This window comes from Ascidia mentula, chromosome 7 (genome assembly GCF_947561715.1).
Source record: "Ascidia mentula chromosome 7, kaAscMent1.1, whole genome shotgun sequence".
Lineage (NCBI taxonomy): Eukaryota > Metazoa > Chordata > Ascidiacea > Phlebobranchia > Ascidiidae > Ascidia > Ascidia mentula.
Window position 1 is genome coordinate 731,670 of NC_138572.1, and position 22,639 is coordinate 754,308.

Genomic DNA, 22,639 nt, shown 5'->3' on the forward strand with positions numbered 1-22,639 from the left:
CATAAGCATAGGAGAACATTTTTTGTGGTAAACAGGATGTTGAATGAATAACTTTACTCGATCGACGGTTAATCATGTGGGTCACATTATATGAGGTTATGTTTACACTTGGGTCGGAAGTTGCGAAATATTCAATGTATCTGGTAACGGGGCTTGCAAATGCTTGTGCAAAGCTGAACAAAATAGATTACGCAATACTTGTGCAATGCTGCACACAAAACATTGCGCAATATAAGTACTGATGGTTTCTCTGACGTATGTTACAATGTACAATATGAATTTGATGCAGTTGTTTATTTTTTCCGTAAAATTCACCTCAATATTTTGTTACTGTTTTAAGCAGTTACAACAAAATCCATTGACTAGCTAACTAAAACTCCCCCAAAACCACATAGAAACTGCCAAAAGAACACTTAAAATCGCCATAGCAACAACTCGTATATCTGTGCTCATTCAACCTTAACACTGGCACCCATGCATAACCAATTGCAATTCCGTCTTTTCTTTTCCTTCATCATTTTTAAGGCAAAGCAAACTCTTGTGTAAATTCCTTGTTGGTTTTATTCCCACAACCGATGTCCCAGATAGTGTTATGGTTCATGTTGGGGTCAACACATGCGATTCCCACATATGTCAGTGCCGTTGCTGTAGAATTCAACGGCTGTTATTGTTTATTGACAATGCGATGTGGGCATTCAATACGCATTACTTTCCGAGCAGTTATACAAATTATGTTTTGAGCGAAATGTAGCTTGTTCATATTTATGAACTGAACGGATAGAAATGAGAGTAAGCTTGTGATCGATTGATTTTGTACCTTTTACATTTCCCAACAAAAGAATTATATTCAATGACCCAACGACAGCTAATCTTCTTCTCGTGTCATACCACGCCACTGATTCACACATGTTTTGGAGCAGTGGTTCTTAACCTTTTTTATTTTATTTCCCAACAATTTCCACCAGTTAAGAAACACTTTTCTGGAGTGTTTGACACACTTGCCCGTCTCAAGGATGCAAGTTAGCAGGTGTTGCATCTGTGAGCTCCTCGCCACATTCCCATTAGCTCTTCCTTAGTCACCACTTTTCCATCATCATCCGGCATTGACCAATCTCCGGCCACAGTCGGTTTAAAGCAGATCTGAAAGGGTCGCTTCTCATAAGAACTGGGTGGTAGTGACTATTCTTAGAGAACGGTAAATTTATATTTAAATCATGTGCATTTCACACTAAAACAACCACGCAGATGAACAATACACAAAAGAAATAGAAAGGTTTGGGCACTGATAAAACCGCAAAGATTATCGAGTCAGTGGCCATAATCCGCTGTTTCCGAGATTTCTTTTAGAACGTTAGACAGCTAATAAACCAACTTACACACACAATGTTATGCCCCAACAAGATACACCATACAAATCGGAACGTGAAGAAAATGTTTTGATTTTGAGATTGTGCGATATAAAATCCTATTGCTTTCATAGCATTCTAGTTTAAAAAATGCCAAAATTTGTGCAGAATGAAATGTTTCCACAACTGAAGATTTTTACCTAAATGAAATGCATTGCCCAGTGTATAAAGATAGGTTCAATAGTAAGGGTGATCTCTTCCATAATTAGGTTATACCAAGCTTTTGCATCCTCCGATTGGGTGAATTGGAGGCTAACATGGATTTGGTAACCACCCACCCCTGGACAATTATTCTTATTGGTTAAAAAACTTCGGGGACTTCATCACCAAATCAATGCTGAGGCTAGCTTATGTAAGGAAATGCACAACTGGGGGGTACGATATTTAACTGATGTCACAAATTACAATGTTACAGAGAAAAGTGCAGTTACGAACAAACATGCAATAGGAAAGTGGTTTGTTGTAGAAATGCGTGGTTGAAGCAGAAAAATCCAGAATTCAAGATGGAAAATGAGCAACTTTAATCTTGATGAAGATCTGCAAAAATATCTGGGTTATTTGAAGCTTTTGTTAAGGCCGCATATCTGATTTTCCATCAAAATAAGTTTTGTTTGTGGGAAATGCCCACCTTGTTTGTCACAATACAAAGATTACATAATAAAGCACTGGGGATCAATGTTTTGGGTAAATGAGCATGTATGCACTGCTGCTAGGGTGAAGTTAAGCATGTTTCGGACAGTTCAGTGTGGTTTGGGGTGTTTTAAGTCAGGTAGTTACTTGGTGCTGATGGGTGTTAAAAAACATTGCAACTAAACGCAGCTGAAACTTGGCTGTATTTACAGCCAAATAAATGGTCCAGGTCTACACATTCTGGTCAAATTGGTTGCTGGACAAGTGTTTTGGTGAACGTCAACATTTGTGCTGAGAATTGTTTTGTATTATTTAATGTTTTTGCCTCCATGTCTGATAAATTTTATTCCATGGGCATAGCATTTTTACTATCTGGCCCTAACTTAATTTTTGTACTGGGCAAAACCAAATTTTAAATTCGCATTTTTGTAAACCAGAGTAATACAAGACATACACTTACTTTATTAACCAACATATTCTCTTGTAACTTGATTCATGGACGTTGTCAGTTTGTGGGAGTTTCACTCTTCATTTGCAATGAGATTTCTTGCATTCAAAACCAATACATTTGAAAATAAGATATTTTGGGACAGTTGAAGTTTTAATTTCATTCCAAGACCAAGTAGATCCGTCTTTCACATTCCTACATGAGGAACAACCCCTGGTATTCTTTCATCTGAAAACTGGAACAAAAATTTCGTGAACTTATAAAATAGTATTTATGCATAACTTTTTGTGTTGATTAAAAGCAATACTGCTTACCGTATGTTTGTCATCTTTCATTATCATATTCTGTTATGAGTAAGATTGCATTCTATCGGAGTGTGTTTAACTTCTAATATTACAATTTGGGTGTTTTTTACCCAGGATGACTTTGCAGAGAAGTATTGGTGTTTACAACAACTCCATTATTTCCAGTCGTTATTTTCCAATCCTCAGGTTGGCATCGCTATGACTCTGCAAAAACAACACTGGTATTTAATGACTTTGCAATCAAAAGCATCCATGTTTGTAAAACAGTTTTAGAAAAAACGTTTTTTTCTTAGATATTTTGCTTTTGAACACTTTTGTGTATTTCTTGCAATAAATTCGTGAAACAACAACTGCAGTCAGACCTTTTTAATCTAAATCGTCACATCTAATATGTTTTAGTCTGCATAAAGAACCAATCAAAAATGGGTTTGCCCTTTCTTTATTAACAAAGTCAATCTAACCTTTTTTGCACCAACTACAAGGATTCAATGTAGGGCAGGCATGTTGTTGGTGACCTTGTGAAAATTAGAGGTCATGATATTTCTGATGTTGCCTTGTTGATGTTTTACTCTTCACTGCAACCTGGTGGATAAATGAAAAAGGATTTTTCCAAAAAAAATGAAAACAATGATATTTTGACAACTAGAGTATCATCAACTAGAGTATCATCAAAACTCGGCAAATCTCAAACAAATGCATAATAATGACAGCCAAACATAACATGGTTTTAATGTAATGAAACGAGAAAAATTTGCTGTCTTCATAATGCTACAAGAAATTAGGCTAGTACTTGTGTTAATGTAAGAAAAGTTTATGCAGCAAAATAATGGTATAAGGGCATAATTACACACACTTGTGATAATATAGCAATATCAACATCTAGGTAAAAGTATCACAGAAGTTTTCTGTATATCGTTCATTGAAGTTTATATACAACAAAGTTAAATACAGATTGTGGGACCCAACTTGTTTACTTGCGACATCTTTTTCAGATCAAAATTTCCTGGGATTCGTTGTGTTGGTCAATCATCTAATTCAGTGACTCTAGACCTCTTTGTCCTGGCATACAAAGCAGTCATAAAAGTCATTGACCTCTTTGATGTTTTGGTAAATCTGTTCCTGCCAAGATTAAAGTACGGAGTGAAAGTCACAATGTGTTTTCCATATAACCAGGTTGTTACTTGCTTCTACTGTTTTGCATATATCCATGCTCATATTGTAAACTGCACAAATATTTTTTGAAAAATACGAGTTTATAAATCACATAGAGTGAGTATTTAGAGGTTGTGGCAGACTCCCTGACAACGCTCTATGGAGGGGTGGGCAACCCCTGGCACATGAGGTTAATATTCATGGCATGCCAAGTGATTTAGAAGTTCATACTTCAGTACTTTTACATGCGTTCGGGATTGGCTTGCATCGCAAAGATAGGTCAAAAAGATAAATGTTGAAGAATTGCACAAATTTACACAATAAAATTTATATAATGATATAAGTAATGAGGCGGTGGCAACACAGTGGTAACAAGATAAGGGCAACATACTCTGGTTTGAACGTATATAATTTAAAAACACACATGTAATGTTTAAACGTTGCTGAACCCGGATACACTGACACTGGTTAAGAACCACTGGTCTAAGTTCGAAATTCGCAAACAAATTTAGCTAACTTTTGCAGAAAAATGCTTTGCATATAAATATAATTTACTGTGACATGGAGCCCGACGGCACCACTGGTTTTAGCTTTTACATGGACATAGGGTTTTCACCTTAATTGTCTTCGGAGGTTTGCACCCAGTTTTTGTGGAAATCTTCCACTGGTTGTTTGGCAAGCAAGATTGTCACGAGCCAACATCAAGCTGCACTGATGAGACCTAACAGATCAAAACATTCGCCCAGTCGTCCAGTCTGCAACTCACTTCATATGATTTCTGTTGACAAAAGTTACGAATTAATTTAGTTTGGGGTCAGCATGATGACTAGGACTTCTTTTAGTGACAATTCATTGTGTGGATTAGTGATGTTTTTCGGAGCCATTAAGATTGTTCTCATTATTTTTTCATTTGGATTTTGAATAAAATTTATTCTAGGATTTTTTTATCTGGATAGACTCGAGGATTCATTTTTAAATAAACACAGCAACTAACTTTTAAACAGCACACAACTAAACCGCAAATAAGTATTTGTGTACAACAGACCAATACAAGACATACACTTACTTCATTAACCAACATATTCTCTTGTAACTTGATTGATGGGCGTTGTCAGTTTGTGGGAATTTCACTCTTCATTTGCAATGAGATTTCTTGCATTTAAAACCAATACATTCCAAAATAAGATATTTTGAGACAGTTGAAGTTTTAATTTTATTCCAAGACCAAGTAGATCCGTCTGTTACGTTCCTACATGACAACATTCTATTCTACAAACAACCCCTGGTATTCTTTCTTCTAAAAACTGGAATAAAAATGTCGGAAAACTTTCGTCTCCAGACATATTTCACTTTATATATTTCGCAGCAATTTTATTTACAGTAAAAAACATTTCTTTTGAACAAATCACAAAAAACACACAAATAATTCTGAAAGTCTCGTGTTTTGTTTCAATCCGGACCACTGGAGTCTGCATCGGATGAGAGGAAGGAATATTTACTGATAATCCAAAACATCAACTCTCGGCTGAAAAAAATTCACAAAACTTTTAATTTCATCAAAATTAACGAAACCATGTTTTAATGCAAATATAAATTAAACAAATTCTTACCGGGTTTTTCAGTTTTTCAATCTCTTCTCTCAAGACTCGAATAGATTCGGAATCGAATCCGCATCCACCCAGCAACAACCTCTCATCCACTTTAGGGAGAATCCGACAAATATTTCCAACATCTTTTCGTTCAAACTTGTTGTTACTCAGGATGAGAAATCCCAACTATTTAAAATATAAAGATTGGTCGGAAATCTTTGTTTCAAACTTTTTTTAAAACAGATTTTTTTCTTAAAACCGGATTAAAATTAACTCCATGTTTTCACTTTTGATTAAAAAAAGTAAGTTTTATAAAAATATCATGGATTTAAACAAATATTTATTCTCAAAATAATGAAAACGAACCTTGGGTCCCATCTTCATAATCGCTTCACAGATCATGTTTAAAGTTTCGGAATTAAGTCCGCATCCATCCAACCCCAGCAACAAATCGGGTTTTCGAATCCGTGGGAGGAAATCCGCGAGAGCGAAAACATCCGAAATCTTCAGTGGGATTCTGCTTAAAACCAACCCCCGAGGACAAGAGAGGGCGATTTCATCTCTAACTATTTCGTCAACTTCCTGCAAATCTACGAGGAAATCTGAAACAGGGACAAGTTTATTAAAACAAACATGGCGGAAGTTTTATTAAATCACTAAAACTTTTTATTGCAAACTTCAAACAAGATTTCTTCACTTTTAATCGGATTTAAACAAGACAAGATCCAACAAATTAATCAAATACAAAAACATTAACTTACTGGAAGGAAAACATAAACTTTATCCGACAAAAAATATGCGACCTTCCTTTAAAACTTTCAACCTGAATTAAACATTTTTATTCCATTCTCTTCTATAAGAACAATGGAATTGCGACGTCACAATACTTACTATGACGTAACAGATACGTTCACAAACACGCATCACACAGACTGGAAATAAATACTAACCTCGTAACTCGTAGTACTCGGGCCTTTTTTCTCGCAGGTATTTCGAAAGTTTCTTCAAAAACTTTTTCGCACGTTTGTCTGAAAATAACAAGATCAACATTTACGGCAAAAATAGAAGCCATGTATTTGGATGGGAGAATTATTTAAACTCCCAATGTGCGTTTTCCACAAACATAACCTGCGTATATTAGATGCGTAATGAGATGTGAGACTTTCTAAACCACGATGCTCGTTTACCCAATATAATGGTAACTTGTAGTGGAAAGTATGTGAAAGTTTAACAGCAAGCTTTTCGTAAAGCAACGTTGTGTAACAAATTGAATTGTAAAAATGGTTTTGCAAATCGTTCAGGGCCGGTCAATGCAGACAATGCCTTGTATTACTTTCCTGGTTACAATTATTACAGCAGAATGATTTTCTTATGATTAGATGAGCAAAAAAGGGGTCACAGTTATTACACTTGCAGTTGATCCTAAATTTGCATCATTTTTTCAGAGCAATTTAGGCGATCCCTCCCTAGGACATTTCATAACAATGATAAAACGACGCAGTGGCAGAATATTTTCCATCGCACTAGCGTGCTTTTGTCTGGAGCAAGTTTATCTTCTCGTCCAGCGCATGGAATTGCCATTAATGCATCATAATGAATTTTGGATACTAGCAAACCTTGTCCTGCATGTTTTGGTTGTTTGTGAAAAAGATCTAAAAACAGCTTCATTAATCCTCTGGGTTTTTCTGTGGTGGAATTAGTAGAAACTGAAAAGTAAAAATATGTTGTTTCAAATGTTTTTGTTCGTCATCAGTGCAAGACTGACTAATTGTAAGAAAGGCAGGCAGAGTCAGTCAATGGAGACAAGTGCAACAAAACAAATATGTTACATAACAGCAGCATCTTAACTTTGGCATCAATTAGATGGTCCCAGATTTCTACAGCTAAATGCCTTGTATTACTTTACAGGTTACAGATGTTACAGCAAAGTTTTTTTAACTGACTACCATGCTTTTGATCCTCATTGTTAAGTGTGGAGGATGCTGGATCACTGGAAGCAGTCTTCACTGAGGTTGATGGCAAGGATTTTGGACTGGAACCACTTCCATCACCTGTAAAAAACAATCAAGGTGATAACTGCAATTTAATGGCACTTATGTACACCATAAGGGTTAACCCAATGCGAAGGCCTTACTTGATAATTTTGACAATAAATCTGCTCTGTCTGTGGGAGTTCGCCAGTCGGACTTTACAGCAGGGATGCACAACACAAATGGCATATTTGGTTTGCCAGTGGTTTCAAAGTGGCATTCACGCCGGTTTTCATTCATAGAATGTGGAAATATGTATGTTGTTTTGAACACATCAATGTTCAGTCAAGCTCTTTGCAAACAGGTTTTAACTTTATAAAAATACATTTCTCTTTGAGTTGTGCATCCTGCTTTACTGGGAAAAGGGGATTTAATTCAGCTATGCTGTATTCATAGGCTAACCACTGCTTCAAACCACAACGGGAGTCCATTTCAAAAGCAAATCAAAAAAGAGGCATTTTTGGAGCCATTGAGATCTATAAATATTCTTACTGACTGCTTCAGGTACAGCAACGGCAAAATGTTCAAAAAAAACCATAATAATTCAGAGCGGCAGACAGGGTGTACACACACTGTTTCCATCTATGAGATCTCATCAGTGCAGCTGTTGACTGTGGCACGGTGCTAGCTTTTTCCAAACCATCGGTGGTTTGTCTCTGTTGTTTGGTACTCAGTATAGGGTACCCAACGGATCGACATTGACCAAAAGGTACCACAAAGTGGAAATCAGAGTGCCCGGTAGTGTAAAAGTTAGCACAGTGCCACAGTCAACAGCTGCAATGATGAGACATCATAGGTCGAAACAGTGCATGTACACCCTGTCTGCAGCTCTCAAAATGTTTACATATGTGAAATAATGTTATATTCATACCATTGGACAATTAATTTTAAGTGCCCAAAACCACAGGTTTATGCAAAACAATGGACATAATAAATACCAAAGAATTTTTGTGTTACAAAAATGGTAAACTTCGGTACTTGCACTAAAAATCAGTTGAGCAACGTGTGTATATAGGGCAGAACTTACTTTTTACATGTCCTAGCTCACCACCATCTATTTGAGGTATTCTGGTTGCCTCAAGTTCAGCTGCAGCAGTGGAGGTTTCACCAGCTGTAGAAACATGTGTTAAAAAGCAGAAGCAATATGGACTGGGTTGCTGTTACATCTTACCAAATTAACCAAAAACCTAAATAGATAAAAAAATACAACAAACAAATAAAATGTAAGGTTTTTAAAATTTGGTAAGACATTTCTGTTAATAAAGAGTATGAAATGTGTATGAATATAAATTAACATACATACTTTTACATTAACAATACATAATTGTTTAGATTAACACATCAAATGGATTGAGCTACTGTAGCATGCTTACAGCACTAAAACGTTACACACCAAGTAACAGCGGCATCACAGCCAAGACTGGTAAAGCTTCTTTTCCTGACAGCTCAAGATATAAACGAGCACTGGAGTTTGAACTCATAACCTAGGTCATTAGGAACCATAGTTCTACCAACTAAGCTATGAGAGTTCCAAAAAATGGAAACACCCAGTTTGGCTGTGATGTCACTGCCAAGAAGCAGGGAAATAAAACTCAATAATTTGAAAATTTAACCTTTTCCGGCATGTTTTGGATGTTTCTTTGAACGTCTTGAAAAAAGTCCCGCAAAAAAACCTGTATGTTTCTTTGTGGCAGAATTGGAATAAACTATAGAAAAGCAAAAATACTGAGTTTATCAAGTCAAGCATAATAATGCAGTAACACATAATACACTGTCAAATCTTATGCAGCCCAGTTTTCAAAAAAAAGGATTGTTGTTATGTTATGTTTTCTGCTTTGGAGTGATTTCATGTCAAATCACCCAACCCATAAAGCATGACCTTTTTGGATTTTCCTCAAAATTGGTACACTTGCTCAAGGCCATACAGTTACTCTTTTCTCCAAATTTCGTGGAAATTGACCATGTACTTTTCGAGATATTATACTTTTAAGTTATTACCCTATCGCCACTAGATGGCGATAGATATTTGTTTTTTTTGCTAATATCTCGGTCATTTCTGGATGGATTTTTACAATGTTGGACTCATTTTGAAGGTAAAGGCAAGGCCTGACAGATCATACTTGTCACTTACAGATTTACCTAACAAAATTTTATTAACAATGTGGTAAACAAAATTTTATCTTCAATGTTTGACGGTTCATAACATAAATGTCTCATCTCAAAAAAAAAATATTTTCGGACAAAATGTTGTCTATATCATAATAATGCATTACACCCAAAAATTTGAATGGGCAAATTATTCAGTAAAATTTAGGAGCAACTTTTTGGTGGTAGCAATATTTGTATGTTTGCTATACTTCACCATGTCACTTTCATGTACTATATCATGCAATGACTAATCCCCATTTTATTTTTCCACAGTATGTACAAATACAGTTCACACATGAAATACAATAACATATGAGGCACTAAAAACAAGCAATACACAACTGGAAATATTAAAAAACTCTTCTGTCAGGATTTATTTTTTTCTTAACTTCAGTTGAAGGGTTTCTGTTGCTTGGTGTTGTTCTTTCTGAGTGAGTGTGTATACTCTTCCTGTTGCAGTTTTTGGATTGACACTTGTTAAAATGGTTGCTTTTGTGATCATCAAAGAATCTTCAGTTAACGGATAGGCAAATGATGGGGATGGCCAGCAAGATGCAAAAATTTTACTTTGATGTTATCTGTTTCATTGTTGGATTGTATTACAATTGCCAGCCACCATTTGGTATCATACTCCACAGTTGCATATCCCACTACATCTTTCCAAGAAATGTCTTTCGAACAAGGAAGGAAAATACTGGAAGGAAATACTGGTAAGCTTCATTCAATGTACATAAAATAAGACGCTTTTGACACTGTTGCTCTTCATCCCCAATTTTCACAGAAACATAATCATTCTTTGCTGGCATCATGCGGCTCACCAAGTCATCTTGGTAAAACTCTTTGATAAGGTTGATGATTTCCTCATAAATGGGATGCCCCACTTAACGATTGGGACTTGATAATATGCCCCTTCATTGGTTAATTTCTGAGCTGTTGCCATATACTCTGTTATTTGAAATTCTTTCACTATTCGTGCAACACTCCAAGAACCAGCCACAAGTGTCAGTACTTGTAGTTTTTGACTGCGTTTCTCTGATGAGGCAACTTTTACTTTTAGCTGGGCAATCAAGGCGTCATACTCTTTTTCTTTCGTGCTTTGTTGAGAAGTAGTGGGGTTTGGTTGGTCCATTTTAAGGCGTTTCCTGATTGTATCTGAATTCTTTTTTGTTGAAACTTTCTTTTGAACATGGGTGACTCGCCCAAAACTTTCATTGATTGATTCAGTGTTTCAATCACTGCAGTTGGCGAATCAAAGTCTTCTGTTTCAACACTGCTGCTAGTGGACGAAGAGGCCTGCTGGTGAAGTAACTTACGGCACTGTGAACAAATTTTCTTTCCTGGAATCAATCCAAGTTTTTTGTGTGTCTTTGCTGATTCTAAGGATTTAATGCAAATACTCTTTTTGACAGGTTTGCTTGCCTTGTGTATCTTGAATGGATTGCAACATTTTCTTTCACGAAGGGAATACATTCCTAAAAACTGCGCTTTGTGTCCAGGACAAACAGAAGTGATCACAGTGTCAGTTGGTATTCTATACTCAAGTAATTCCACTTCTTCATCAGTTGGAATATAATTCAGTGAAGTGGAACTACCTTCACAGCACTCATTTAGTATAATTCCTGTATCACAAGCCATCTTTTCTGCAGAAGCTGTTTTTTTAATACTCATAGACATAAACTTTAACCTAATAGACAAACTTAACTGACATTAAAATGGCCCCAAGTTTTATTATTTTCCTTCATATTAATTGTTAAATGTAAATAAAACAGCTACTTTATGCTGTGCTGTAAAGTTCTGACTTGTCAATTAACTCCCAAATATCATGCTGTGAAACTCATTATGTGCCTCCATTTTCCTTTCAAATCATTGGACACTTATTAGTCTCATGCTGTGCCCTTCAAGTACAGGCAATGTATAAAAAAATTACCATTTATGTGTTCGCCTTTTAAGTTGTCAAGCTTTTATTTTCCCATCAAAATTTTTGGTGTTATTGCATTATTATGATGCAGTCAACATTTTGACCAAAAATATTTTTTTTTTGAGATGAGACATTTATGTTATGAACCGTCAAAGGTTAACGATAAAATTTTGTTTACTCCATTGTAAATAAAGTTTTGTTAGCTAAATCTGTAAGTGACAAGTATAATCTGTTAGGCCTTGCCTTTACCTTCAAAATGAGCCCAACATTGTAGAAATCCATTAAGAAATAGCCAAGTTATTAGCAAAAAACCCAAATATCTATCGCCATCTTCTGGCAATTTCGTGGCAATTTCAAAGTGCATTATCTCAAAAAGTACTTGGTCATTTTTTGTAAAATTTGGAAATTTTAGTTATTTTATCATCATAAAGCTGCTGTGTAAATTTCATTGAATTTGAAAAGGGTCAGGTCAGAAATGTGATTCAAATTTGGTGATTTGATATGAAATCACTCTTTGTATATATTTATCACCATTATCCAGCGACTGTTTTGAAAGTTGGGCCTTGGAAGTTGTTGCGCCATCTAATGTTTTGGATGAAGTCGATTCGATATTTGTTGAAGCCAAACCATCCGTGAAAGCTTTAAAACAATGTGTTGAAATATATAGCACAGCATATATATATATCATTCTTTTTCTATTTTTTTGTAGACTTTAGTGAAGTGTTGTAATATTCATACCATTTAACAATTAATTTATGTGCTTTAAACCACACGTTTATGTAAAACAATGATTATAATAAATACCAAAGAATATATGAATGCAAAACATGGTGGCAACATTACACTCCAGTTTGTGTTGTAAAAATGTTACAGTGCGTTACTTGCACCACAAATCAGTTAGGCAGCATGTGCGTATAGGGCAGAACTTACTTTTTAAATGTCCCAGCTCACCACCATCTATTTGAGGTATTCTGGTTGCCTCAAGTTCAGCTGCAGCAGTGGAAGTTTCACCAGCTGTAGAAACATATGTATTACAAATCATAAACAAGATATACTGGGATACCATCTGTTTACAAGTGCCTTGATGAAACAGCGTACAAACATTAGCTGAAATTCTAGTAAAATTGTTCCAGTGGTTCTCAACCTGCAAGGGCTTTTTAAGTGGTGTGCACAAAAGTTGCAACATAGACAAATTCCATCCAAAAATGCCAATTAAACCTGTGGTTTGTTAGCATTGTTGTGAAATTGCATGCTACGGCATATGCCTTAAACAGTTTCAAAAAGGAAGAATTATTGATATGTTATGTTTCACTCAAACAGTTTTCTGCCTTGAAAACATTTCCCACCATTTTCCGGTGACTGTTTTGAATGTTGGGCCTTCGAAGTTGTTGCGCCATCTAATGTTTTGGATGAAGTAGATTTTACATTTGTTAAAGCCAAACCTCCTCTGCAAGCTGTAAAACAATGAGTCACAATATATAGTATAGCATCAGTTATATTTAAGTTCAATGCTATGTAATGGGCAAAGTTTTGTCAGCAAAAAAGATAACAGAAACACATTTTTAATACACAAATACCAAAGAAATATAGTACTGACGGATTTTATGCATCTTGGAAATTGTCGTACCGCTGACAGCACCATTGACAGGATAAGATTCTGAACTGGTTTCACTACGTCCACTTCCAGAGGCTTAGATTGAAAATTATAAAATAAAAATAATGGTCATTAAAGCACAAACTTTCCAATGCGCTGCACATACCTGGTTTGTGTCCGAGCAAAAGGCCACACACAAAACGACGAACCATTGCCCAATGGGGTTCCTTAATCAAATCGTCCAAGATTTGATCAAATTCTTTATCTGACATGAACATAGAAATGTAGTATGAACCAAACATTTCCTGCAGAACTTGATGAAGGTAGTAGAAGAGAACATCTCTCCCATCAAAGACTCTACGACTGGGAAACCGGGAGAACTTTGCCATTTTGAAAACTACATCCTGTACTTTTACATCTTCTAAACCTACTTTTTGAAGGTCATCATGTGTGAACACAACGGTTTTACGAACCATGCCTTCATATGCCATTTGGCTAAGTGGCAACTTGAGGTTTTCTAATTTCTCTCCTTTTGCATGCTCAGAGTGACCAAGTTGTTGCAAAACTTCATCAAATACATTAGTTATGGTGGAAATACTGTGCACCTCACCAAATAACCCAGCATAAACAATAAATTGTAAAAGCATTGGATTGCGGCATAAATCAAGCAATTGTGGAGATTTAGTTGCAAGTTTGTTCCACAGTTCATTTGCTTTATCACCTGAGTAACTATCAAACAGTGTCTTTGCATCCTCAGGAGAAAGATCACTGACATAAATTGTTGGCTTAGGTCGGAGTCCTAATGGTATTGATAGTAATGAGTGGGGTCGAGAAGTAAAAATCAATGTAGATTTTGGAAAAAATTGCCTGCTGCAAAGGTTAGCAACAAGCTGTTGTACTGGCAAGGGAGTGTGATACTTCTCATTTACAGGTGCCATGTTTTCTAGTGTCCAGGTTGCCTGATCTAATCCATCAAAAATAAAAGCACACTTTTCTGGGTTCTTTATCATCCACTGGAAAACCAAACTGAGTGTTTCTGGTGAAGCATGGTTGAACTGGTTATCCAGCAGAAGCTCCTGCAAAGTAAGCTTTCTATCGCCGTAGTTTAAATACATGAACCGAAGATGAAGCACTAAGTGATCTTCAGTTTCTAGTTGCCTGCATAATCTCTTGGAAAGAGTGGTTTTGCCGCACCCAGCCGGTCCAAGAAAAGCTAGAAATAAGCCTTGCTTTTTGTGTTCTTTGAAGCTTGAAACTAGTTGGGGAAATTTGATGTGTTCACCAACAAATCGAGCTTTGCCCCCCTTCCTTGTAGATGGCTGAAACTCATTTTCCTTTTGAGGATCAATTCCTTTGTAAATATCAGTATCTATCAGTGTTGGTTGAACCTCTGGTATTTCAACCTTTTGCAGCTCTTCACTGTAAGGGACAACATCGGGATCAAGATTTTCAAGCTGATACTTTTTGATTTCATTAACTGCCTGTTGCAACTTTTCTTCTGCAAATTTTAAACAATTTTTTTAGAAAATAAATCCATGTTACTGTGGTTTTTAGACAAAACAGTGAGCTCTAGCATCTATGTTTGGCTGGTTTGATTTTAGTACAGCATGCTGCATAACCACAACGCAAATTGAGGATTAGTGTTTATCTGTCAAATTATATTGTAATGGTAACGTTTAATGCCACAGAAAAATGATAAAATCACCAAGTACAAAAACGGGAAAAAAATTGTCTGCTGTTTAGTTTTTTAGCCAACCGTATATTTTCATTTCAAATACAAAGTTTTCGTTGATCTAACTCTTATTTTAGGTCAATTTATGGAACTACTTTGCTTCGAGGAGTAGGAACAAACATAATTTCAGATGACATCAATAAACATCACACAGTATATTTAGTTGTAACAGGCAAATTTCGAGTTGTGACTCCCTGATTGGTTGGATTTTTACCCACAATGCAGTATACTTAATGGAGCTTAAAAAAACAGCTGAAGGACGCATATTGGTATTTCTGTGACAAAATGTTTGGCGGCGGAAAATTTTCACCTTGCATTTAATCCTCTGTCACAAAAGAAGGACGTCACAAAGCAATCAGTGATGCATGGGGTTCAATTTTACGGTTGAGTGAGCACATGTGCCGTTGTTTGGACCAGAGACTACTAGTCTTTGCTAGGACGAATTTAAGCCAGTTTTAGGCAGTTTTAAGTAGAGTTTTGGGAGTTTTAAGTCAGGTAGTTACGTGGTAACGGTTGCTGCATAAAATTGAGCTAAAAAGGCTGTTCAATCTTGAGGCTATATCTGCAGAATAATCAAAGACTTAATACTGCTCTTCTGGCAAACTTTATTGTATTTACGTTTCTCGACGTTTCGGCTATTATGTGTAGAAGATAATAAAAATTGTATGTTATCGCTTTTGTTTGTTTAACCAACATTCATTCATTAACGCACGTCACTCTTTAATTCGCCAAGTCATGATACTCGTGCGTTATAATCTGATAAGCCCGCTCTAGCACCTGAGAGAAATTCGTCTTGGTCAACAGCGGACTTTTCCGCTGACCAAAGCCTTATGATTTCTATATAATCTACGTTTGTTTATGACATTTTTACCCGGTCAACACGCCTGAAAGTTATTCGATATAATTGACCGCTTGGGCTGTAAAGCCAGACAGTTTCTAAAATCGTAACATTGAACAATTGTACTGTCTCAACGCCAATTGGATTTACTCGATCTTCATCATTGAAATTGCATCTTTTATTGTGAGTATTCGAATGTCTTACTAATTTTAATACAACCCAGTAATTACTAATTGCACAGTGTGGGAGTCTTTTCGGAGTTATAGTTAGGTTTTGTGTTACCACTGAGTAAAACATAGCATAAAACCTACAAATGCAACAACCTTCATCAGGAGGAAGTATCTAAGTTTAGCACAGCGGACACAGAGAAACGTAAACTGTGCAGGTGTGTTCGCCCTTATCGCTTTTTCGTTGTTTCACTTCTTCTTTTTTCTTTTGTAGCGTTTTTGTTTATGTGCCTGACATGTGTCCGCTGTGCAAAACTTAGATAATTCCTCCTGATGAAGGCTGTTGCATAATAGCCGAAACGTCGAGAAACGTAAATACAATAAAGTTTGCCAGAAGAGCAGTATTAAACAAAGACTTATGAATTACAAAACATTTCTGGTCCAAGAAGACCACCGGTGACGGGACCTGCAGCCAACATGGTGTCTGACGGAAGTCAATGTTCATAACGACAGTGATGTTTCAATCCTGCTATAACTGACAAATCGCATCCAAAAAGCATGAGCAATCAGTCATGTTGTGTAGCAGCCTACAGTTAATGCCACTGTTCTAACCCGCTTTATAACCAAGTTAAATAATGTGAGTGATATTTTGTTTCATTATTGTTGAAACTTTCTACTAGTTCTGTTTCTCAATCGAAATCATAATCACTCAGCAAAACATGAGACACAAGCCAGGTTTTTCTTACGAAGTTGTATATTTTCTGTTTTTCACAGGAAGAACTTTTAGCGACTGTATGAGAGTGTTTCCGTTCCACAGTCATCAAAAAAAAGCTTCATCGTAGACAGACGTAGGTGTTTTAGCTACAGTGTTTGTTTTGCATGTTGGCCAAACAAGCGTGAAGAAAGTTCCTCACTTTCTAAGCCCAGTGATCGGCGTGAAGATGCCTTGGTAACTTACTGGCACCGTAGCTTCATTTGACAGTTTGGCTTAACACTAGATACGGTAAACTGGAATCTTCTGTCCACCGTAATCCATATTGGATATATCTGTCCCTGTACTGCCGTATCTACCAACTGATTTAAACGTTTTCACAAACACTTTTACTTCCCGTATGTTTGCTCAGTTTCGCTTGTCATAGCTACAAAAAATGTTCCACACTTGTCCTTCAGTGGTTTGTAAAATGGTTACGTAGGTTATTTGTGATGTCACGAGGTTATGAGTTGTGAGTTAACTATCAAAACATTTAATGGCTTGGCTTGATGCCACACAACCAGAATGTTTGCAGTGGCAACTTATAAGCGCATGTGTAGAATGGTTTCATATCTCCGTCGAAACTCTTTCCTAAATTTTTCGCGGCACACACAGTTTGCGAAACCTGTTGAATGCATTATTCTGACAAGCTGTAAAGTGCACTATTCGTTCAAGTAGACGAAAATGATCGCATGCTCATCATGATTCTACAAAGGAAGTGAGAGCTCCCGAGCATCTGGATCCAAACACAAGTTACTAAACACATAAAAGTATCTGAAAACGTTTTTACACCTTTCACGCAAAAATGTCACGGACAGAATGCTTTCGTCTTAAATGCTGAAGTCAGGCACATTCTCATTTCAATCGGAATACGACTTGCCTCAAAAGCAGAGGTCGGTGTTGTGACAACTAAGACATGCACGCCCACAGCCCCCAACAACTACTGTAACTGGAACTTAGACAGTCTCTATCTAAGTGGTATATATGTTAATTGCTCTTGCTCAGTCGCTCACTCTTAAGGACTCGGTTACCCAGTTTTGAATTCCATTGATATGACTCTTGTGCTATAATTCGTAAACCCATTCTGCTCACGGAGTCAAATTAGTTATCGTTAAGAACACGCCCCAGAAGATCAGGACTTAAATAAGACAGCAAAGTTCACAGCGCTGCGTCTGACCCATGCTCCGCAATGGAGTTTTAGGTGCTTGATAATTTCGAAAATTACATAAACTCATTACATAAAAGCCAACGATTTACATGAACTTGTGTAGTGACAATTTAATGTAATGATTTCCACGTCATTTAATCAGAGTTTAACTGTCTTAGACACATAATATGGTCAATCCGATTCTATGTTGTTGCTGCGGTAAGACACAGATATTAGTAAATGAGTCGCATTAAGCTAATAATTTTGTCATCTCCAAATGGTCGAATATAAATTCTAAATCAGTTGGGGTTCGACTTGAATACAAGCATTTGTATTCCAAACTTCCCTAGTAAAACTCCCATACCTCGTTTATCTTCTGATTCTTCAATGGTTGATTCATGATAATGGGCGTGATGGTGATGTTCTTCCACAGTCTGATGGTGATGTTCTTCCACAGTCTGATGTTCATGGTGATGTACGTCACCAGTATGTAGGTGTAGGTTCTGGAATGGAACCAGCAAAAGTTACCAAACACACAAATATTAATCGTCCAAAAAGACAGCATGGTCGTTGAAATATTCTGAAATCAAATACTGCTCTAAGCTGCCCACATGCGTTTCGTTACGAGTAAATAAAATCTGTCACTCCCAAATGATTTTCTTCAACCCCTACCACCAGTACAGCAAATCTCAATATTCAAGAACAACAAGCTTACCTCGGCAACAATGTTTTGTGAGTTTTCTCCTTCTGTTTGTTGTTCGGCCATTCTTGGATTAGCAGTTAGCTTCGTATCGCAAGTACAGTATAGAAATATATTACACATATATACAAGCTATGTGTAAATGTGTATACAGTTAAGATGCAACAAGGATGTAAATTGTTTCTGCTCCAGTTTTTGTCACACAGTTGGAAATACTCATACACTTTGGTAAATAAACACACATATACTTATGCATGTATTTAAAACACACATACTCATGTCATGAACATAAAAGTAAACTAATGTATTGCAGATAACAGAAAAAAACTAAAGTACACATATTTGGTCACTACAGTAAGCAGTGCCAGGCGAAGTAAGCAACAATATGGTTGATTTATTCAAGCCAGTATTGAAGTTTGCAGGCAAGAAAAAACGTTTGTTTCCGCCGTTTGGCATCTTGCGTTGAAATAGCGGAACTGACTGCTTGTAACTTGCTATAGTTTTGCAAATTATTCTACAAGCAACACCAGGATTTAATGTGAGTAGTTGTAACTATGGGAATTCAACTTGTGTCAGTTCTCAAAGCAGGCACCGCATGTAAGAATGGTAGATGCTCTATAACCACCATACAGGCGGGCGATAGGGATTTTCCTATTTCATGCGTGGCTACTTTAAGAATGGTCCTCGTCCTTTCAGGTAATTGAGACGGGAAATGAGTCATGCGATTGGCAGCATTCAGTCAAAAGCAGTGGTGGGATTCAATTTTTTCAGCCGGTTCTATCACAAAGTTATATTTTTCAGCGGGTTCTGTCACTAAAAGTCATATTGACAGCAACCAGTAATGCTAACCGGTTCGCTGATCTCATAAAATTTCGTGAGACGGTTCTATGAACCGGTGCGAACCGGCTGAATCCCACCACTGGTCACAAACCACAAGTTAATACATGTGGAGTTATCAGCTGTGTTGGTTGGGTAATCCCCCGCTCGACCCACGTATACAATGTCGAATAAATATTCGCAACCTGAATATTTATCACAAAATCTATTCACCAAGGCGACAACTCTATGTATTAAAACATTAACAAACTTCTGTCTACGGCACAACACATGCTTACCGACCCTAAGACACCATGCGTTAATATCACAAATTCGCCCCATTCCCTACTGACGCAACAAACAAAAAACTACTGCACGTCATACGAAAACACAGCAGTGGTGACGTCACAAAGCGCCACGTTTCGCTTTCAGTTTGTCGTGATTCGAATTCCATTATGAAACTGAATCTGACGACGAAAAGAAACGAATAAATTTGATATCTTTATGCATGGACTTAAGTATAATTTACACCAAATACTGATGATAGTTTAGCATTAGAAATGTTTGTGCGCAATCTATCAGGATGTTGTTGAGTTTGCATATTATAGCTGAATACTGAATTTTATACTGGTCTACCATCTGCACGGACAGTGTGAAATTCTTAACAGTGCAATTCACAAACAACATAAATAACAAACTTACTTGTCAGCACAAGAATATCATAAAGGACTGTTAGCGCAGGGTAATCATATTTGCATAAGCATATTTGCTTAAATAAGCAACGTGTGAATTTGGACTCTTCCGGCGCCAAGTAACACGTTGCTTAACAAGCAACACGTTGGTTAAATAAGCAACGTGTTGATTTAGACGAATTATGACCCTTCTGGCCGCCCATAATTCACAAACAACATAAATAACAAACTTACTTGTCAGCATAAGCATATCAAAAACGACTGTTAGCATAAGTTAATCATATTTGCATAAGCGCAATTTCGGACACAGTAGTTTCAGTTACGTTAACAAATTTTGGCTTCAAAAACCATTTAAGACCTTTCAGACTCTTGACCTTCGCACCTAAAGAATGATACTTAGTTCAGATGTTGTTATAAGAAGTTGAGAGGTGCCATCTTCAAAATTCCGGTCATTTCCACCTACACAGGAATTAAACCGCCAATTTTCGTAAATGTCCGGACGACTGGGAACTGAACATGCAGGCTACACAATTCCTATTCATAGTTTCGATTACGCGTCATCAATGGTTCAAACATCACAATGCTGCAGGTAAAGATTGGCTGAAAATGCATTGGTTTAGATAAGAGCTATTTACTAAAACGTGTGTAGCGCAGGCATAGATCCTTTTGTGAGAAAACTGTTACGTTTAGGTAAAGCAGAAATTGTTCAAGAATGTAAGTACCAGGCAACAAAAACAAAAATTTTCGTATAGGCGAAGAAAAACATCTTCAATTAACGGCAACCAGCGCGCGTGGCCCCAACTTTCGCTGTTGTGTGCGTTTTTGCTGCAGTGAATCAATCTTGATCGTATTGAAACTGAAAGTAGACTGGCACTAAAGCTTATCTGTTATGTTTTTTTGTTGGTGCGTACAACTATGTTAGGAAAATTTCGTAAATTTTATAATCTTTTGCAAAACGTGGGCAGGGATTCCCAAAGATTGCACTGCGGGGTCCGTAATGATAACCCCCCGAAAAAACAATTTTATATAGTGCGTAAGCAGTAATCATAACTGAATTGGTTTCGTAAGCTTTACAATACGTACATTTTACATTTACTCTACTTTTGAATGGTTCTTACACTATCCTTGTATCTTACAATTTCAAACTTGTTTAAAATTTTTTCCTTCTTTTATTACGCGTCTATGACGTAAGAACTCCCCTAATCGCCATTGTTGATATTGTTTGTGGAATTCTTAACGCTGATTACGTTGCAAAATGATATGACGTAAGACAGGGGGTCCGAGAAAAACAGGTTCACAAAATGGGGTCCACAGCCAAAAAAGTTTGGGAATCCCTGACCCATCGAGAATTAGGAGAACACGTTGATCATTTGATTTGGGGCCTTTTGTTTCTTATGCTGCGATTTTGCCATCTAACGAAACACTATACGCGCACATCAATGCAATGAAGCAGCTAGATGCGCAAGCTTTTCTTCGACTAAACGGAAATTTTTTGTTGCTTGGTACTTATATTCTTCGACAATTTCTGCTTTACCTAGACGTAAAGGTTTTCCCACAAAAGGGTTTAGGGCTGCGCTACACGCGTATTAGTAAATAGCTCTTATCTAAACCAATGCATTTTCAGCTAATCTTTACATGTAACATTGTGACGTCAGACCCATTGTGACGCGTTGTCGGAACCATGAATACTTTGAAAATATCTGAAAACAGCATTGTTAAGTAAACAAACACATATTGTCCGAGATATCTTTGGTTCAGGTAACACAATTATGTCGCAATTCCAACCGCAAATCTGCTAGTTATTGATGAATCAGTAAAACCACCACGAGCAGCAAATCTACTACTTCCAAAACAAGTTTCTTATAAAAAAGGGCTTCTGTAGTTGCGAGATTACAGCGAAGGACACTGTTTCATCGCCAACACATCGAACTGCCAAGCGCCTGTTTATTACTTGTAACCCAGAAAATAACTGGTCGGTGTTGCCTATGCACCCTGTTACTTATCAGGGAAACGAATCGGCCCCGATCGCATTTAGCTGCTGTAGCTTCGGCCATAACTAGCAACCTGTTTTAAGTGTGGTTGATACAGTGGCTGGAATTAGCGTTTGACAATAGACTACAATTTTGTTTTGAGGATAAATAATACCTTTAGCACTGGCGTTTAATTCAAATACAATTGCACAGCAGCCTGGTATTTAAAAATATACGTTAACCCGATATACTGTAGTGTGGCGACTGAACTTGGTCAGAAATTAATAATCACTTACTCGAAGGACTGTTTTTTTGCTTCGCTTTGATTTATCCCATAGATATCATAACTATTGAACAATATCACGTATACCGCCACTGAACCGCAACTCACAGCTAGGTTTGAGGCAAGGGAAATGTTTAAACCCCTCCGGACTCGTGCAAGCAAAATAACAACAATAAACGTTTTGAAGTGCGTCATTTTCGAATCCATTCATACGTCGCATTGTTTCAAAAATTTCCTGGTGATATCAATGCTAGTGAACTTTCGGCACAGGAAATGCGTGCAGAGCATAATGAATTAGCGATCCATCGTCTTAACCACTCCGC

General features: G+C 36.9%; 1 protein-coding gene and 1 long non-coding RNA gene across 2 annotated transcripts; both read right to left on the reverse strand.

The window, feature by feature from the left end:
* Positions 1 to 950: 950 nt before the first annotated feature.
* On the reverse strand, positions 951 to 5,343 carry LOC145909107 (uncharacterized). Its single transcript, XR_014403099.1, has 6 exons — positions 5,008 to 5,343; positions 4,558 to 4,719; positions 3,251 to 3,908; positions 2,799 to 2,993; positions 2,497 to 2,719; positions 951 to 1,943 (listed from the first exon to the last, which is right to left on the reverse strand). It is a non-coding gene; the product is annotated as an uncharacterized LOC145909107 (long non-coding RNA).
* Positions 5,344 to 6,475: 1,132 nt separating this feature from the next.
* On the reverse strand, positions 6,476 to 18,621 carry LOC145908730 (uncharacterized). Its single transcript, XM_082996059.1, has 13 exons — positions 18,571 to 18,621; positions 18,220 to 18,358; positions 13,387 to 14,718; positions 13,254 to 13,316; positions 12,973 to 13,080; positions 12,557 to 12,640; positions 12,158 to 12,265; positions 10,788 to 11,357; positions 10,439 to 10,588; positions 8,588 to 8,671; positions 7,477 to 7,581; positions 7,147 to 7,236; positions 6,476 to 6,558 (listed from the first exon to the last, which is right to left on the reverse strand). Exons 1-13 carry the CDS (start codon positions 18,619 to 18,621, stop codon positions 6,476 to 6,478), a joined length of 2,967 nt encoding a protein of 988 aa, XP_082852185.1.
* Positions 18,622 to 22,639: the final 4,018 nt, after the last annotated feature.